The sequence below is a fragment of the Xiphophorus hellerii genome, chromosome 14 (genome assembly GCF_003331165.1).
Source record: "Xiphophorus hellerii strain 12219 chromosome 14, Xiphophorus_hellerii-4.1, whole genome shotgun sequence".
NCBI lineage: Eukaryota > Metazoa > Chordata > Actinopteri > Cyprinodontiformes > Poeciliidae > Xiphophorus > Xiphophorus hellerii.
This window is the reverse complement of record NC_045685.1, coordinates 22,448,189-22,464,914: the sequence shown is the minus strand read 5'-3', so window position 1 is coordinate 22,464,914 and position 16,726 is coordinate 22,448,189. Positions and strand designations below refer to the sequence as shown.

At 37.5% G+C, this 16,726-nt stretch overlaps 1 protein-coding gene across 35 annotated transcripts; it reads right to left on the bottom strand.

Moving 5' to 3' along the window:
- Positions 1–313: 313 nt before the first annotated feature.
- On the bottom strand, positions 314–16,639 carry LOC116732469 (serine/arginine repetitive matrix protein 2-like). 35 transcript variants are annotated; one of them, XM_032582636.1, is made up of 23 exons: positions 16,521–16,639; positions 13,496–15,127; positions 13,050–13,102; positions 11,470–11,505; positions 10,739–11,386; positions 10,445–10,656; positions 9,568–9,722; positions 8,492–8,549; positions 7,866–7,979; positions 7,638–7,784; positions 7,126–7,248; positions 6,896–7,042; positions 6,364–6,486; positions 6,138–6,281; positions 4,664–4,786; positions 4,435–4,581; positions 3,715–3,810; positions 3,453–3,632; positions 2,721–2,849; positions 2,433–2,639; positions 1,667–1,747; positions 1,465–1,586; positions 314–1,392 (listed from the first exon to the last, which is right to left on the bottom strand). In XM_032582636.1, exons 2-23 carry the CDS (start codon positions 15,071–15,073, stop codon positions 1,324–1,326), a joined length of 4,692 nt encoding a protein of 1,563 aa, XP_032438527.1. In that variant the 5' UTR covers positions 15,074–15,127; positions 16,521–16,639; the 3' UTR covers positions 314–1,323. The 35 variants fall into 35 exon arrangements, with proteins under 35 accessions (XP_032438527.1, XP_032438531.1, XP_032438534.1 ...); XM_032582640.1 differs by lacking the exon at positions 16,521–16,639 and adding an exon at positions 15,286–15,457 and having other exon boundaries at positions 1,667–1,744; XM_032582643.1 differs by lacking the exon at positions 16,521–16,639 and adding an exon at positions 15,286–15,457 and having other exon boundaries at positions 6,213–6,281.
- Between the last annotated feature and the right edge of the window lie 87 nt (positions 16,640–16,726).

The following is a 16,726-nucleotide window of genomic DNA, read 5'->3' as shown; positions in this document are numbered from 1 at the left end:
TCTTCGGTTACTTTCGATCATTATTTTCTTCTTATTGAAGCTTACTTCTAGTATTTGTAAAACTTCAATAAGTTCAATGTTAGTTTTGTAAACATTTGATCTAACAAAAAAAAATCTAAAATAAAATCAAAAACACTTTTAGGAGTAGTTTGCATACTTCTTGACGGACTATTATGAAGTATTTATGCTGAATAAAATGTCTTCAATGAAAGAACAAGCCAAAACACAACAGATACAAACCTACAGTTTGTGTTTGTACACAAGCTTCATTATTTTAATATTATATTCTGCCTATTAAGAGTCAGTACACAGCTTCAGTTATTACACGTCAAGTTTATTTGTGTAGCACATTTCAACAAGGCATGAATGGAATGTACTTGGTCCTTAAAAATATTCACATCCAATAAAGGTATATTTTATCTTTCTAAAAGTCCAGTCTATCGCCAAAGGTGCAAACACATTGAGATTTGATATCACTTTGTTCGATCAGCATTCAGTGATGGAAAAATAACTGCTACTGTTCAACAACAGAAATGGCAGCTGATATTTTAACAAAGCCTGTGACTAAAATGAGGATGGGCAACTTTGTGTGTTTTGTTTTTGGTATGTAAATGAAAAAATGCAAAAAAATGAGAAATGTAAATGTATTTTTATGTCAACATAAGAACAAGGGTGGGTGTTGAATCTTATTGACTTCCTGTTGTGGGTGGAGATTTACACAGGTGGATCCAACTGATAATAAAAGGTCAAATGTAACTGAAGGCTGTGTTGACTTTCCCCCCTGTCACTTACAGCCTTTTAAAGATGGCAGCATGAACAACCTGAACTTTCAGAGACACATAAAGATAATTACAGTCAGCCTTCTACCACATGAAGAACATTTCTAATGTCCCTGCTAGAGGACATTAGAAATGCAAAACTAAACGTGTTTAGTTTTGCGTCTACCTAAAGAAAATCAATTGGATTTGATCCAGAACGCTGCTGCTGACGCTCTGACTAAAACCAGGAAGATAGAAAACATCACCCCAGTTCTAAAGTCCCTACTCTGGCTCCCTGTAACTGCATCCCCAGAACCAAACATGGAGAAGCAGCATTCAGCTTCTATGCACCGCAGATCTGCCAGAAAACTGCTGAAACACTTAGTTCCTTTAAATCAAGGCTAAAAAATTGTTTAGAAACATTGAATGTGAAGGGAATCCTCTTCATGAATCAATTAAAAAAACATTTAAGTAAATTCACAGTTTAAAAATGGAGCTGCCCAATCAAAGCAGACTAGAAGTTGAACAGTTTTAGTAAATTTTAAAAGGAGACATAAAAACAGGATCATCGAGAGCTTCTGGTTTTCCTTTTTGGAGGCGGTGAAGGTTCCTCTTCTTTCATCTGCGAATGTTTCTGAAAATCAAAGCGCATTTAGACGCCACACTGTGAACATGTGTGTGTTTTTGTTGCATTATTCAGGTTTACCAGCAGGTTGTCGTAATGATTTCTGCTGCAGCAGTGAGTGTCCTCTTCGTTGCTCTTCAGCATGTAGAAAACAGAGCAGAGGGAACAGTAATATCCCAGTTTACGAGCAGTAAACTCCTCGCCTGAAGAGGAGGAAAGACAAGAACGTGAACAAGAAGAAGAGAGTTTCTAACCGGTAGGCGGATGTGTGTTTGTTTCTCACCAAAGGAGATGTCTGTGTTGAAAGGTGGCAGGATAAAATCAGCAGTGGTACAAGGAGACTTCCTTCGTTTTTTACAGGCTACTGAAGAGAAACAAACGGAAAAATGTTTAATTTTTACTTTAAAGTTGATGATATTAAGAACAGGGCTTCTACAAGTTTCACAAACACAAATTTAAAACTTTTTTAAGACCATTAATAATTAAATTTAAGACCTGTATCACAACAGAAACATAAAAAAGAAAATCATTTTATTTAGTAGTATTGTCAAGCTTTTTAGCAGAGAATACATGTGGTGTCGTATTGGTCGGCAACAGAAGTGAGCCATGAAAAACGCAAAAAAGCTAGCTAGCTAAAACATAATAGCAGTTAGTTAGCGGTAGCCACAACCGCCTTGGGTTACAGACACCAATTATTATGTTTGCCGGTGACAGATATACTACATTTTTTTTTAAGAACTGTGATTTAAATATTTAAGGCCACCTTACATTTTTCTAATGAATCTAAGACATTTTAAGGCTTTGATTTTAGATACATGAAATTAAGACTTTTTAAGGATGTGTGGAAACCCTGAAGAGAATCTCCTTCAAGAAAACATTTTCTAAAGGGTCACTAAGACTGGTACATGCTAATTTATTGCTTTAAAACTACAGTATGTAACTTTTATAATTTTTAAAAATATATTTCTTGGAACAATCACTGCTAGATCGTATGGGACCACAGACAGATTTTATTTGAAAAAAATTGAGCTTCTCTTCCTCTTCCAAACCTTCTTCATCCTCCTCCTCCTCTTCCTCCAAGCGTCCGTCCAAGTTCTTTTTGTCTGGACCTTCAGCAGCTTCATCATCCGACTCCGTCTTGACGGCCCCCAATAGAGCAGAAGAAGAAGGATCCAGCGATGCGCCAGGAAGTGATTTGTCTTCTTCTTCTCTGTTTTCTTCAGGGTTCTCAGGTTTTCCTCCAGCAGATTTTCTCACTGCAAGTAAGAGGAAGTATTGATCAATCTTTGTTTTCAGCGATGTGACATCACAGTGGAGCAGATTGTGAGATCGGCTACCAGGAGTCTTTCTGGGTTTCTTCCTGGGTCGGCCTCTTTTTCTGGTTGATGTCACTTCCTGTTCCGTGTCCTCCATTTCCTCCAGATTACCTGCTGCTGCAGCGTTCACACTCTGATCTAAAACGGAACCTAAAAACACACCAATGATGGAAAACCAGAATAAAAAACTCAAAATGCATCTTTGTTCCCTGGCCTTCAACATCATTAGAAGAAAAATGGTGGATCTCAGTACTTTTGGGAAACTGCGGCAGCTGAATTTAAGTATGCCTTGGTTTTTATTCATATTGTTATTTTTTGTTGTTTTCTGCCAATTTTATAATTGTCATTATTTTTACCAAACTTAATTTTTTGCTTTATCATTTATCTACCCGTGACTATGAATGTTGTAAAGTATTTATGATCCGCGTAGGTGATTTGACTTGATTAAAAATAACATGGATCGAAATGGAATCAATTTGACCATCATGAAATCAAATTATTTATATTATTTCGGACCATTTTTAACTAGATTTTCATTCAATCTAAATGTATTGAACTCATTAGGACTCATTAAGTTCAGTTCAGAATGAACTAAATTTAAAATAAAAGGACTGTTTGGTTAAATGTTTTGACTTGATAAAAGTTAAATTTAATCTAAAAAACTTTCAGATCATAAAAACTCTTTCAGAGATGCATCAATGGACTTGTTCCTGTCTATTGACACAGAAACGTGATAGTTGATTTAAAACCAACCTAAAGGAACTGTCTCCTCTTCCAAACCTTCTCCGTCGGCCTTGCATCGTCCTTCATCCTCCTCCTCTTCCTCCAAGCGTCCATCCAGGTTCTGTCTGTCAGGACATTCAGCCTCCGTCTCAGGAAGTGATTTGGTTTCTTCTTCAGGGTTCTCAGGTTTTCCTCCAGCAGATTTTCTCACTGCAAACAAGATGAAATATTGATCAATCTTTGTTTTTCAGCAATGTGACATCAAACTGGAGCAGACTGTGAGGTTGACTACCAGGAGCCTTTCTGGGTTTCTTCCCGGATCGTCCTCTTTTTTTAGTGGATGCCACTTCCTGTTCCGTATCCTTCATTTCCTCCAGATCACCTGCTGCTGCAGAGAGAAAGTAACACTACATTAAAGAGCCCTGCCACAACATAATTTAAGACCTGTGATTAATTTATTTGCGACCAACTTGTAATTTTTTTATTAAGTTAGGACATTTTAAGGCTTTAACTATAGATATATGAATTTAAGACTTTTAAAGACCTTTTTAAAGCCACCTTGAATGAAATTTTAGACATAAAAACCTATAAATATAGTTTTTAGATTTTTTAAGGCAGTGGTAACTTACTGCATTTCAATCAAGCTTAGTAAAAAATATGAACCTGGTTTTATGCCTGGGATAAAAGGCAAAAAAGTTAGCTAGCTATCTAGCTAGCAAGGGTATATTAGCAGGTAGCTAGTGGTAGCCTCAACTGCACAGCAAACATGTATGCGCATAATAGAAAATTTCTGCGGGAAAATAAAACATTAAATAGTCCTGCCATGAGATAATTTAAGACCTGTGATTAATTTATTTAAGACCAACATATTTTTTTTGTTCATTACATTTCAAGGCCTTAACATTGGACACATAAATTTTTAAGAACTTTTTTTAAAGCCACCTGGAATAAATTTTAAGACAGAAAAAATAACTAAAACTGTAGTTTTCTGACAGGTTCTGTTTGTCTGGACCTTCAGCAGTTTCATTATCTGTCTCCGTCTTGACGGCCCCCAATAGAGCAGAAGAAGAAGGATCCAGCGATGCGCCAGGAAGTGATTGGTCTTCTTCTTCTCTGTTTTCTTCAGGGTTCTCACGTTTTCCTCCAGCAGATTTTCTCACTGCAAACAACATCAAACATTGATCAATCTTTGTTTTTCAGCAATGTGACATCAAACTGGAGCAGATTGTGAGGTCGGCTACCAGGAGTCTTTCTGGATTTCTTCCTGGGTCGGCCTCTTTTTATTATTGATGTCACTTCCTGTTCCGTCTGCTCAGTTTCCTCCAGCTCACCTGCTGCTACAGCGTTCACACTCTGATCTAAAACTGAACATAGAAAACACAACAATGATGAAAAACTGGAATAAAACTAAACTGGAGTGAAATAAGAAAAAAAATTGACCACCTAATTATATTATTCTGAACTATATTTAACTAGATTTTCTTTAACCCTCCTGTTATGTTCCGGGTCAAATTGACCCGTTTTAAAATTTACAAATTAAAAAAAAATAAATAGAAGCATTTTTTTTGCATGAAACGTTTTCTATTTGTCTTAATAGGTGCACTCTAGACATAAGTTGAAAATTTATTCATGTTACACATTTGTACCAAACCCTAGGTCTACTTTTTACATCGATACTGTTCGGGTCAATTTGACCCGGCAGTCAGGTTAAAGTGCAAAAAAAGATTTTAAAATGTCCAATTCTATATGTTTCCTTGCAGTTATGAACCATATTTCACCACACACACACTCACACACAAACGCACGCAACCACACACACACAAGCCCACTTTCTCACTATTCTCTTTACTTCACTAGGAAACTGCGAGAAAGCAGGTGTTCACACAACCTTTGACGGGAATCTTTTCTGTTCCTGTGGACAAACTCCACCCACTCTGAGTGGACACTCAGCAGAAGTGGAGAAAAACATAAATACTCTCTGCATGACTCATTTATCTTGATTTTAATCAGCGGGTCAATTTGACCCAGAACAGTATGTGTGTCTCAAGTTCAATTATAAAGATCACCCTTTGGTAAAAAAAAAAGTATAATATAAAATAATTTACCAAAGGTCAACTTCAAGGAAATTATTGTTTTTTTGTGTCTAGGTTTTTTTCAGTGGACATTAAAAATCTAAATTCCATTTTTTATGTCCAAATGAGTAAATGAGCAGGTTGTCGTCATTGATCCTTAATTTCTGAGGAATAATAAAACATCATTGCACAAATATTGATTGAAATGGTTAGTATTGGAGTTAATAATCAGATACAAAAATGTTTTGGAGGAATTTTTTGGTTTCTGACACTATTGCATGATTAAACACTCCCTGGGTCAAATTGACCCACGAACATTTTTGCTGTACCCTAGAAACGAACATAACAGGAGGGTTAAATATAAAGGTAACGCCCTCTACTTGTTGCAGTAGGGACCGTGAGAAAATAACACTACATTAAGACGAGACTACATCAAATAGTCCTGCCAAAACATAATTTAAGACCTGTGATTAATTTATTTAAGACCAACATATTTTTTAATTCAACACATTTTAAGGTCTCAACATGGACACATAAGTTTAAGACCTTTTAAAACCTTTTTTTAAAAGCCACCTGGAATAAAATTTAAGACAGAAAAAATAACTAAAACTGTAGTTTTCTGACAGGTTCTGTTTGTCTGGACCTTCAGCAGTTTCATTATCCGTCTCCGTCTTGACGGCCCCCAATAGAGCAGAAGAAGAAGGATCCAGCGACGCACCAGGAAGTGATTTGTCTTCTTCTCTGTTTTCTTCAGGGTTCTCAGGTTTTCCTCCAGCAGATTTTCTCACTGCAAACAACATCAAACATTGATCAATCTTTGTTTTTCAGCAATGTGACATCAAACTGGAGCAGATTGTGAGGTCGGCTACCAGGAGTCTTTCTGGATTTCTTCCTGGGTCGGCCTCTTTTTATTATCGATGTCACTTCCTGTTCCGTCTGCTCAGTTTCCTCCAGCTCACCTGCTGCTACAGCGTTCACACTCTGATCTAAAACTGAACATAGAAAACACAACAATGATGAAAAAACTGGAATAAAACTAAACTGGAGTGAAATAAGAAAAAAAATTGACCACCTAATTATATTATTCTGAACTATATTTAACTAGATTTTCTTTAAATATAAAGGTAACGCCCTCTACTTGTTGCAGTAGGGACCGTGAGAAAATAACACTACATTAAGACGAGACTACATCAAATAGTCCTGCCAAAACATAATTTAAGACCTGTGATTAATTTATTTAAGACCAACATATTTTTTAATTCAACACATTTTAAGGCCTTAACATGGACACATAAGTTTAAGACCTTTTAAAACCTTTTTTTAAAAGCCACCTGGAATAAAATTTAAGACAGAAAAAAAAACTAAAACTGTAGTTTTCTGACAGGTTCTGTTTGTCTGGACCTTCAGCAGTTTCATTATCCGTCTCCGTCTTGACGTCCCCCAATAGAGCAGAAGAAGAAGGATCCAGCGACGCACCAGGAAGTGATTGGTCTTCTTCTTCTCTGTTTTCTTCAGGGTTCTCAGGTTTTCCTCTGGCAGATTTTCTGACTGAAAACAAGATCAAACATTGATCAGTCTTTGTTTTTCAGCGATGTGACATTCAAACAGGAGCAGACTGTGAGGTCGGCTACCAGGAGTCTTTCTGGGTTTCTTCCTGGGTCGGCCTCCTTTTCTTATTGATGTCACTTCCCGTTCCTTCTCCTCCATTTCCTCCAGCTCACCTGCTGCTGCAGCGTTCACACTCTGATCTAAAACTGAACATAAAAACACACCAATGATGAAAAACTGGAATAAAACTAAACTGGAGTGAAATAGAAAAAAAAGACCACCTAATTATATTATTCTGAACTATATTAATTATATTTTTGTTAAATCTAAAGATAATGAACTCTACTGGCTGCAGTAGGAACCATGAGAAAATAAGACTACATTAAATAGTCCTGCCAAAGCATAATTTAAGACCTGTGATTTATTTATTTAAGACCAAGACATATTTTTAATAAATTCAATACATATCAAGGCCTTAATATTGGACACGTCAATTTAAGACTTTAAAAGACCTTTTTAAAACCACCTAGAGTGAAATTTAAGACAGAAAAAAAACTAGAACTATTGTTTTCTGACAGGCTCTGTTTGTCTGGACCTTCAGCAGCTTCAGCGTCCGTTTCCGTCTTGACGTCCCCCAACAGAGCAGAAGAAGAATCCAGCGACGCACCAGGAAGTGATTTGGTTTCTTCTTCTTCTCTGTTTTCTTCGGAGCTCTCATGTTTTACTCCAGCAGATTTTCTCACTGCAAATAAGATGAAGAATTGATCAATCTTTGTTTTCAGCGATGTGACATCACAGTGGAGCAGATTGTGAGGTCGGCTACCAAGAGTATTTCTGGCTTTCTTCCTGGGTCGGCCTCTTTTTCTAGTTGATGTCACTTCCTGTTCCTTTTCCTCCAGATTACCTGAAGCTGCAGCATTTACACTCTGCTCTAAAACTGAACATAAAAGACACAACAATGATGAAAAATTAGAATAAAACTAAACTGGAGTTAAATAGAAAAAAACAACACCTAATTATATTATTCTGGACTATATTTAACTAGATTTTCATTAAATCTAATCGTAATGAACTCTACTGTTTGCATTAGGACAGATTTTAAAGAACAACATACTTAGAACCAAAATTAAGTGCAAAATGTACAAAAACTATAAAGATATAAAAAAAATGCCTTGGCTGTAAATATGTTTTATAGTTTTAGCTTAACTTCATTCAAATTCTGTTAAAAAAAAAAATCCCCTAATCTTTCAATAACGCCTTTCTAATTTTGAATAAAAAAGGATTAGGTGGTTAAATGAAAAATAAGCAGAAAGGGACAATTTTTTAATCCGATTAATCAGCAGAATAATCGATTACTAAAACAACCGTTGGCTTCAGGAATGGTTTACCAGTTACCATAGTAACGTGTCCACTCCCAAACCGAAACATTTAAGGTCCTGAAACACCAACCTGGGCCGCTTCGATCTGAGCCGTCAGCAGATCTCAGAGTTTCTGCTCCGACTTCCTGCTGAAGAAAAACAGAGGCGTTCATCATGTCCAGCAGCAAAGATTCAAACAAAACTAGGAGATATTCCGCTTTCTTATTTGTTTCATTTACAGATTAAAATGAACAAGTCACAATTTGACATAAACAAAAAACAATGGGAATGAAAAAGAGTAATTAGAAGAAAAAAAAAGTCTTATATAATCTAATTCTTGTCTCAAAACTAAATTTACTTAAGCAACTAAACATTAATCAACTGTCAATATAGACCCTTAAAAACAAAACAGGCCATAAATACATAAAAATAATAATAATACAGAAAAAACATAACATCTTTGTAGAGATACAGCACTCTATTGAATCAATATACTTCATTATACCTTCATAGATAATTATGTTTTATTGTTTTCTTAAAAATAAAAATTGATCTGCTCTGTAATATACTGTTATGTATTTTAAACATAACTTGCAAAATATGATAGTAAACCAAGTTGTGAAATTGTATTAATTTTAAGTTGAAGATGTTGGATCTCTGTGGCATTTTCTGCTTATAATTCTGAGCAGAAATCAGAATTCATTTCCGATTTCTGATTGACTTAATTTCTGCTCATTTATTTTTTAAATAAGTAGAAATGTAAAAATTTAAAAAAAAATTGAGTAGAAACTTCTCATTTCTCCTTAGAATTAAAAGCAGAAATTTGTAAAAAAAAAAAAAAAAAAAAAAAACCCCAAACAAACAAAAAAAAAACTTTATATAGTTTTAAAAAAAATACAAAATCTACCTCTATAAATTCTATTTTCTAAAATAAAAATAGAATTTGTAAACACTTTACCAGCATTCCCCCAAACCTCTACAGAGTAGATATAAGATAATAGAGATAAGTATATTATCTCTATTTTCTGCATTATTTTTCCCTTTGCTGTGGCGACTGCACAGGATTGAATTCAATGAGAAAGTGTGTCCAAACTTTTGGTCTGTACTGTATAACAAAAATAGCTTTAACAATAAAACATGTATAGCAGTAATTTTAAGTAATAAAACCTCGTGATTTGGCGGGGAACTGGCTGTGCTTTTAGTCTGAGGCGCCTCTGATGATCCGGGTGTTGAGGTTAACTTGTTGAACTCGTCCAGGAAAACCGGAGTCAGAGTTTTCACAAGGCTCTCTACATCTATCTGCTTTGACAAAGACTGGACAGCTAGAAAGACAGACAAAAATACACTTTAATGTAGCAGAGTTAAAGAATTACAAAGAATTTAGTGCAAAAGGGGAAAACAATGGCAAAAAACGGAGAAAATATATTTTGTTTTTAGTCTGGATTCTTCTGCTTAAAACTGAAGTACGTAACATTTAAAAAAATTATTATTATTATTATTTTTTTTTACATATTTGCTAAAACTGTTACTATGTCGTGACAGTATAATATGAGACAGTACACCCCTCAGGCATACTCCCCTCAGTCAGAAACAACCAATCAGAGCCAGGGGGAGGGTGTTAGCGCTGTCAATCACTCTGCTCACACTGATGGCAGAGTCTGCCATGAGTGCTAAGGCTAGTTAGCATGACCACTGATGACGATGGATAAAAAGTTTTCCTGGAACTTGAAGTTGTTTCTCCACAATTAACAGCACGTACATAAGTTTCACTGACAGCTAACATGCTCGTCCTGGCTCTGATTGGTTGTTTTTGACTGGGAGAGGAGAGTTTTTTCAGAAATATAGTAGCACTATGAGGAGGTGGAGGAATTTTCACGGATTATCTGTCTCATATTATTCTGTCGCAACATGGTGACAATTTTAAAAAATATGTTTTAAAAAAACGTATTTTTTAAAAAGCTACATATCACAGCTTCAACAGAGTAGTAATTTAATCTTCAGGAAGCTCAATTAAAGCTAATCCAATTCCCATTATGTGTCTAACCTGATGATTGAAGCAGTTTCTTCACCAGTGTCTCTGCACTGTTCTCATCCTGAGGAACCGATGTGTCTCCGGACGTTTGTTTCTCGCCGCTTCTGCTTGGTGATGGCGGATTCTTGCTGCTGTTTTTGGGTGAAAGCTGTCTCTCAGAAGGCATTCCTGGAGAGGGCAGACAGGAGGTGGACTTCTCGTACCTTGGAGAACGAGATTGAGACCTAAACAGAATGAAAAGTCATGGATGATGACAAAGATCTCAACTGTTGAGTCCAATGTAAAGTAATAGTTCCTCCAACAGACCTGTGGGTTTGTCTATAACTGTAGGAAGACCTGGATGGGCTCCTGCACCTGTCTCTTCTGTCCTCAGAGCTAGAACTGTCTGAGGTGGAAGTTGATCTACTCCTGGATTTACGGCGCTGACGATACGGGCTGTGAGAGCGAGAACTGGAGCCTCTTCTGTGACGCCGGCCATGACTTCTGGAGCGGGAACGGGAAGCGTTTCTCCGGCAGCGTGAGCGAGAACTGGAGCCTCTCCTGTGACGCCGGCCATGACTTCTGGAGCGGGAACGGGAAGCTTTTCTCCTGCAGGGTGAGCGAGAACTGGAGCCTCTTCTGTGACGCCGGCCATGACTTCTGGAGCGGGAACGGGAAGCATTTCTCCTGCAGGGTGAGCGAGAACTGGAGCCTCTTCTGTGACGCCGGCCATGACTTCTGGAGCGGGAACGGGAAGCATTTCTCCGGCAGGGTGAGCGAGAACTGGAGCCTCTTCTGTGACGCCGGCCATGACTTCTGGAGCGGGAACGGGAAGCGTTTCTCCGGCAGGGTGAGCGAGAACTGGAGCCTCTTCTGTGATGGCGTTCTTGACTTCTGGAATGGGAAGCGTTTCTGCGGCGAGAATCACTCTTGTGTTTTCCCGTCTCCCGACACCGCCTCCAGGTTGAGTCTATTCTATTTAAACATGTGGAAAAGCAAAAACACATTTGGATACATAGGATAAAGTGGGTCGCATTTGTCTGAAGACAGACTTTTACCTGGGGAATTGTTGTTCACAAAACAAGTCTGGGTATCTACGAAGAAAAAAAGAACATACACATACAGCTGAAACCAGATGTTTGAAGTTTTACATTTGCAATTTTTTCTGGAGATGCAGCAATTTGAAAATTTGTGCAGATAACCCAAGATTAAGGAAATCAGGGCTGCAATCAATATGTGCAGCCCTGATTCACTTATCAGCAACCCTAAGATGGGTTTCCAAGTTAAAACAGAGACAATATTTAAATAGAGCTAACATGCTTCCTTGAACAGGTTAGAATAGGTCTAGTGGCTATAAAAAACATTTATAGCCACTACATTTAATTTTTTTTGCACAAAATCATACTTAGAAAATTAGAATTTGGTTTATTATGAGCTTTCAGAATGAGTTGTTTTAGAGCTTCTTGTCACTTTAAATCCAAGTAAGCTGCTGGTGGCCACATTTACACTCACACATGAAAATAGTTCCAAACAGATGCGCAATTATACAACCATACATCTTTGAAAAGCACAAGTGGAGCCTCCTGCACAACCAACTAGAATGCAGCAAGTGGTTTCTTGATGGTAAGTCAACAACAAAACACTTCTCTTTACCAGCATTCATTGTAAAGCGGTAGAACTAGCTACGACAACAGCAGAAGAACAGCAAGCTGCGACTCTGCTACATACAGCGGCATATGAGGGTATAGTAGACAAGAAAAAAAGAGGAGTGCACTTCCACCAATAAACTCAGAAATTCTTAGATTAAACTCGGAACATTTTTAGACAACTCTACTTGGTTTGGAACTCTGGAACTCTACTTGGGTTGCTAGGCAACGGACAGAATTCCTTTGGGGTTGCTAGGTAACGGGCTGGCTTCCCTTGGTTGCTAGGTGAGGGGTAGTGTCTGCTGATTTGTGACTATAAAACATTAACTTACTGCCAAAACAAAAAAGCCTTGTGTGTTTTTAAGCACTTGGGTTGTTTTTAGAAGCAGTAGAATCCCAAATGGAAGAACAAAAACATGCAAAATGTGCAATATACATGCATATTTCAAGACTTACATAAGACTAAAATTGTGGCTAATTGACTGGTCAACCATCGTGCACCCCTAATTAGAAGGTATTTATGATTGGATTGAATTGACATTTTTTGTAAAGTAAGTTGAGATCATATGTTTTGTGAATTAGTGCTATAGAACTAAACTGAACTGGGAAAAATAGAAAGAAAAAAGACAAGGAACCTGGTGTGATATACTAAAATAAATACATCCTATGGAAATCACTACAACTGTAATAAAAAGTTTGCTATAATATTTTAGGGTCTGTACAAATAATTATTACTTTTCAGTACCTAGATGTACCACATTTAATTTGAATGTATTATGAAACATGTTACAGAGTTTTTACTAAACGTTATACTGTGGGAATTTCATATCTGACTGGTGAACCATTAATTGCAACTCCACTTTTAGTTCCATATTCATCAACATGAACTTATTCTTACTAAAATGTCTATATTTCTAAAAACAATAAGTAAAAATTAGTAAAATCTTAAAAAGAAAGAATAAACAAAGGCTGACTTTGTGCAAAAACCTTACAGGGTTTTGCACTTCTCACGATGTTCAGTGGTCTTCATGTGGGAACACCAAGCCTGTTAAAATAAAAAACATTTAAATGACATTTTATCAGTTTGTATTTTCAACATGAACCTATTGAAATACGATAAACCAGATGTAGAAGTTTTTAGCAAGATACATGAGCTTGTTTTAAGCCAATAATTCATTAATATTTGTGAAAAAGTATTAGTTCCATTGGCAGATTATTTCACTTTATGGGAATGTTGTTGTAAGTGAAATAATCTGCCAATTAAATACACTTTTTAAAATTAACATTAATTATTGACTTAAAACAAGCTGCTATATCTTGCTAAAAAGTTCCTTGTGAGTTAATTTTGTCTTAATTCAAGTGTAATAAGATATTTGTACTAGAAATTGGTCAAAAATACTTGGTACGGTTTTGTGTTTTTGCAGTGTAGAGCACTCACATGTACGTTACGACTTTCCTTGTTGCATATCGAACAGTAATGTGGGAAGGATTCTGGTGAGATACCTTTACAATCTCTAATTATGGCGTGTGAAGGCTCATTTTTACAAGATGACCCCTTAAATTTAGTCTGGATCACTGGCTTATCCCGTCCTTGCTGTCCGCGCTTCAGCTCAGCCTTATTCTGCCCAGCAACCGTTGTTTCTTTTATCTGAGTTTTACTTTCCTTGTTGTTGGAACTCTTCTGTTCTGCTTTACCAGGATTGGAGGATTTAGATGTGGACTCTGGTTGCTTTGGAGGAAGAGGTTTGCAGGGTTTAGGCTCGCCAGGTTTCTGTTTGGCTGAAATTACAGCGTGTGAAGGCTCATTTTTAGAAGATGACCCTTTAAATTTAGTCTGGATCACTGGCTTATCCTGTCCTTGTTGTCCACGTTTCAGCTCAGTCTGAACCTCAGGGATCTTCTTCTCTGGATGTTTCTTATACTGCCCAGCAACCGTTGTTTCTTTTATCTGAGTTTTGCTTTCCTTGCTGTTGGAACTCTTCTGTTCTGCTTTACCAGGATTGGAGGATTTAGATGTGGACTCTGGTTGCTTTGGAGGAAGAGGTTTGCAGGTTTTAGGCTCGTCAGGTTTCTGTTTGGATGAAACTATGGCACATGAAGAATCATTTTTAAAAGATGACCCCTTAAATTTAGTCTGCATCACTGACTTATCCTGTCCTTGCTGTCCACACTTCAGCTCAGTCTGAACCTCCGGGTTCTTCTTCTCTGGACTTTTCTTATTCTGTCCAGCAACCATTGTTTCTTTTATTCGAGTTTTGCTTTCCTTGCTGTTGGAACTCTTCTGTTCTGCTTTACTAGGTTTGGATGTGGACTCTGGTTGCTTTGGAGAAAGAGGTTTGTAGAGTTTAGTCTCATCAGGTTTATGTTTGGGTGAAACCATTTTATTTTGCTCACTAATCTCAGACTCTCTGCTTTTGCCCTTTAACACACATCTTTGCAGCCGGTCCTCACTGGGTTTGTGAGTTTCCACCAGTGACTTACCTCTACTCTTATCTGTGCTATCTTTTTCAGTCTCCTTTTTAGCAACGCTACTTCCAAAATCACCGCAATCAATAACTTTATTTGACTTTACGGGAGTTTTATGCAAGTCACTCTTTAGACCAATAGTGGGCTGCGATTCAGAGGATTTCTCTGCAGCTCTTTCCTTCTTCTTAATGGAAATCTGCATCAGGACGTATTTCAGGTTTTCAGGGGTGATCTGATCCTCAGAGTAAGCATTGAGCTCTCCCAAGTCGTCCTTGTCGAGTCCAAACCTGCTGAGGATCTCAGTAGCTGATTCTGTTGTGTACTTGGGTTGATCCGATCTGCCTGGTTCTGGAGATTTAGCAGCACCTGAACCTGGAGGATGTTTCCTGTTGTCTGCACCTTCACCAGAAACACTTCTGCTTCTGTCTGTGCAGCCAGAAGATGGGTTATTGTGATCTTTTTCGGTCTGTTTGCATATTGAAAGCCAGGCCAAGGATGTAGTGTCCCTGTGAGTATCATTGTAGCCACGTCCCTGTGGAATTGAAGACATTGTTCCAGCTGTGTTTGAGGAAGATGACTCTCAGTGGAGGTGAAGATTAGTGACCTAAAAGATGACGCAGAACATATTTAGGCAGTACCTCAGAGGAATATTTAGTAGTAAACATAAAGCTCATTCAAACTTGTAGCAGCCATTCTATTTTAATGTCTATTTGTATCGAATGAAAGTTACATTCTCGATCAAAAAATATATATTTCACTTACTTTCAACAACCGAAGCCAGTCGTACTGAGTCGCTGGCTTCATTTAGTCACATTTAGCCAGTAAACGTTTTTTAAAAAATTACAATTTAAGAGGTTATTCTCCGGTTTCCGCTTCCGTCAAGCTAGCTAGCAAACGCGACCGTTGGTCACAAGAGAGACGTCATGACGCAACGTTCCAAACAGTGTGCGTGACCGGAAAATAAGCTCGCGCGGAATCCTGAGAGAATCCCGTTATTTTCTTCAACGAACCTGGTACTGTACTTCTTTGAGTCATTCTAACGACGAGACACCGCCACCTGCTGTCGTGAGGATAGATTATACCACCAAAAAAGCTTGTTTATTCATATCAACGCAGTGTTTTAACACTATTTATTTATTTATTCAAATTCAGTCAATAATCAATACTTTATTGATTGCAAAGGAAAATTTAATCTCAAAGCGGAAAAAGTTCAAAACAAAACAAATGGTGGCGGAGCACTTATCCACGAAGCTATTTTGGTGGTGTCAAAAAAGACAATAGCAAGTTATAAGTTATAGAGTTAAAATTAGTTTGCACTTCTTCCCTCATTGGAAAATCTTACCCAAGGTAGAGCACAAACACTTCAAATATTTTATTGTTATAGAAAAACTGTGGCTATAGTTGAGAATTGATAAATAAAAACAGCCAAATTACATTTTTCCCATGGCCAAAAAGACCTTATTTCTGTTACGTAACTTTTAAACATCTGAATCAGCATTATTGGTCAAGTTTGGGCATTAAAACAAGGAAATTGACTCGTTCCACTTTGCTCTCATTGTTCAGACATTTTTGCCCCATCCTACCTCTCTGAGCTGCTCCACCCTTATGAACCCTCTTACCTGCTCCGGTCAGCTGGTCCTTAATGCCACTTGATGCATGTTTGGCACATACAGAGGACCCCATGGTGAGCTGTTTGTCGACATCTAGGAGTCTGAGTTACGCCCAAGTATTACATAAACAGACTTAAAGTTGCAGTATGTAACTTTTACTTAAAAAAATTCTTTGTTAATACTATCAACATGTTTTGACGGCATGGTACAGATAATCTGAACAGAATCAATCTCCTCCACTTCCTCCTTGAGCTATATTTGCAGTCTGCAAAAATCTAACAATCCTGGTCAAAAACAACCAATCAGAGCAAGAAGGAGCGTCTTATCGCTGTCAATTAACTTTGAGTACGTGCTGCTAAACATTCTAATGACTGAGAAATACATTACCATTACAGAAAATCCCTTTATCCACCATCATGGGTGGCCATGCTACCTAGTCTTAGCATTGTGGCAGGCTGTAGCGTAGCAGAGAGGAGGAGGTTGTGAGCAGCATGTATACAAGGGTGACTGGCAGCACTAAGACTCTCTTCTTGGCTCTGACTGGTTGTTTCTGACCGAGAGCAGCAAATGTTTTCAGACGACAGCAGGTCTAC

Excerpts from the sequence above, each read along its gene's own strand:
- LOC116732469 (XM_032582636.1), bottom strand. The coding sequence starts at position 15,073 with ATGTCTTCAATTCCACAGGGACGTGGCTACAATGATACTCACAGGGAC. Across the intron at positions 7,785-7,865 it reads GAAAGCCAGAAATACTCTTG|TGAGAAAATCTGCTGGAGTA; the intron begins GTAGCCGACCTC and ends TCTTATTTGCAG. Across the intron at positions 6,487-6,895 it reads GGATAATGAAACTGCTGAAG|TTTTAGATCAGAGTGTGAAC; the intron begins GTCCAGACAAAC and ends TTCTATGTTCAG.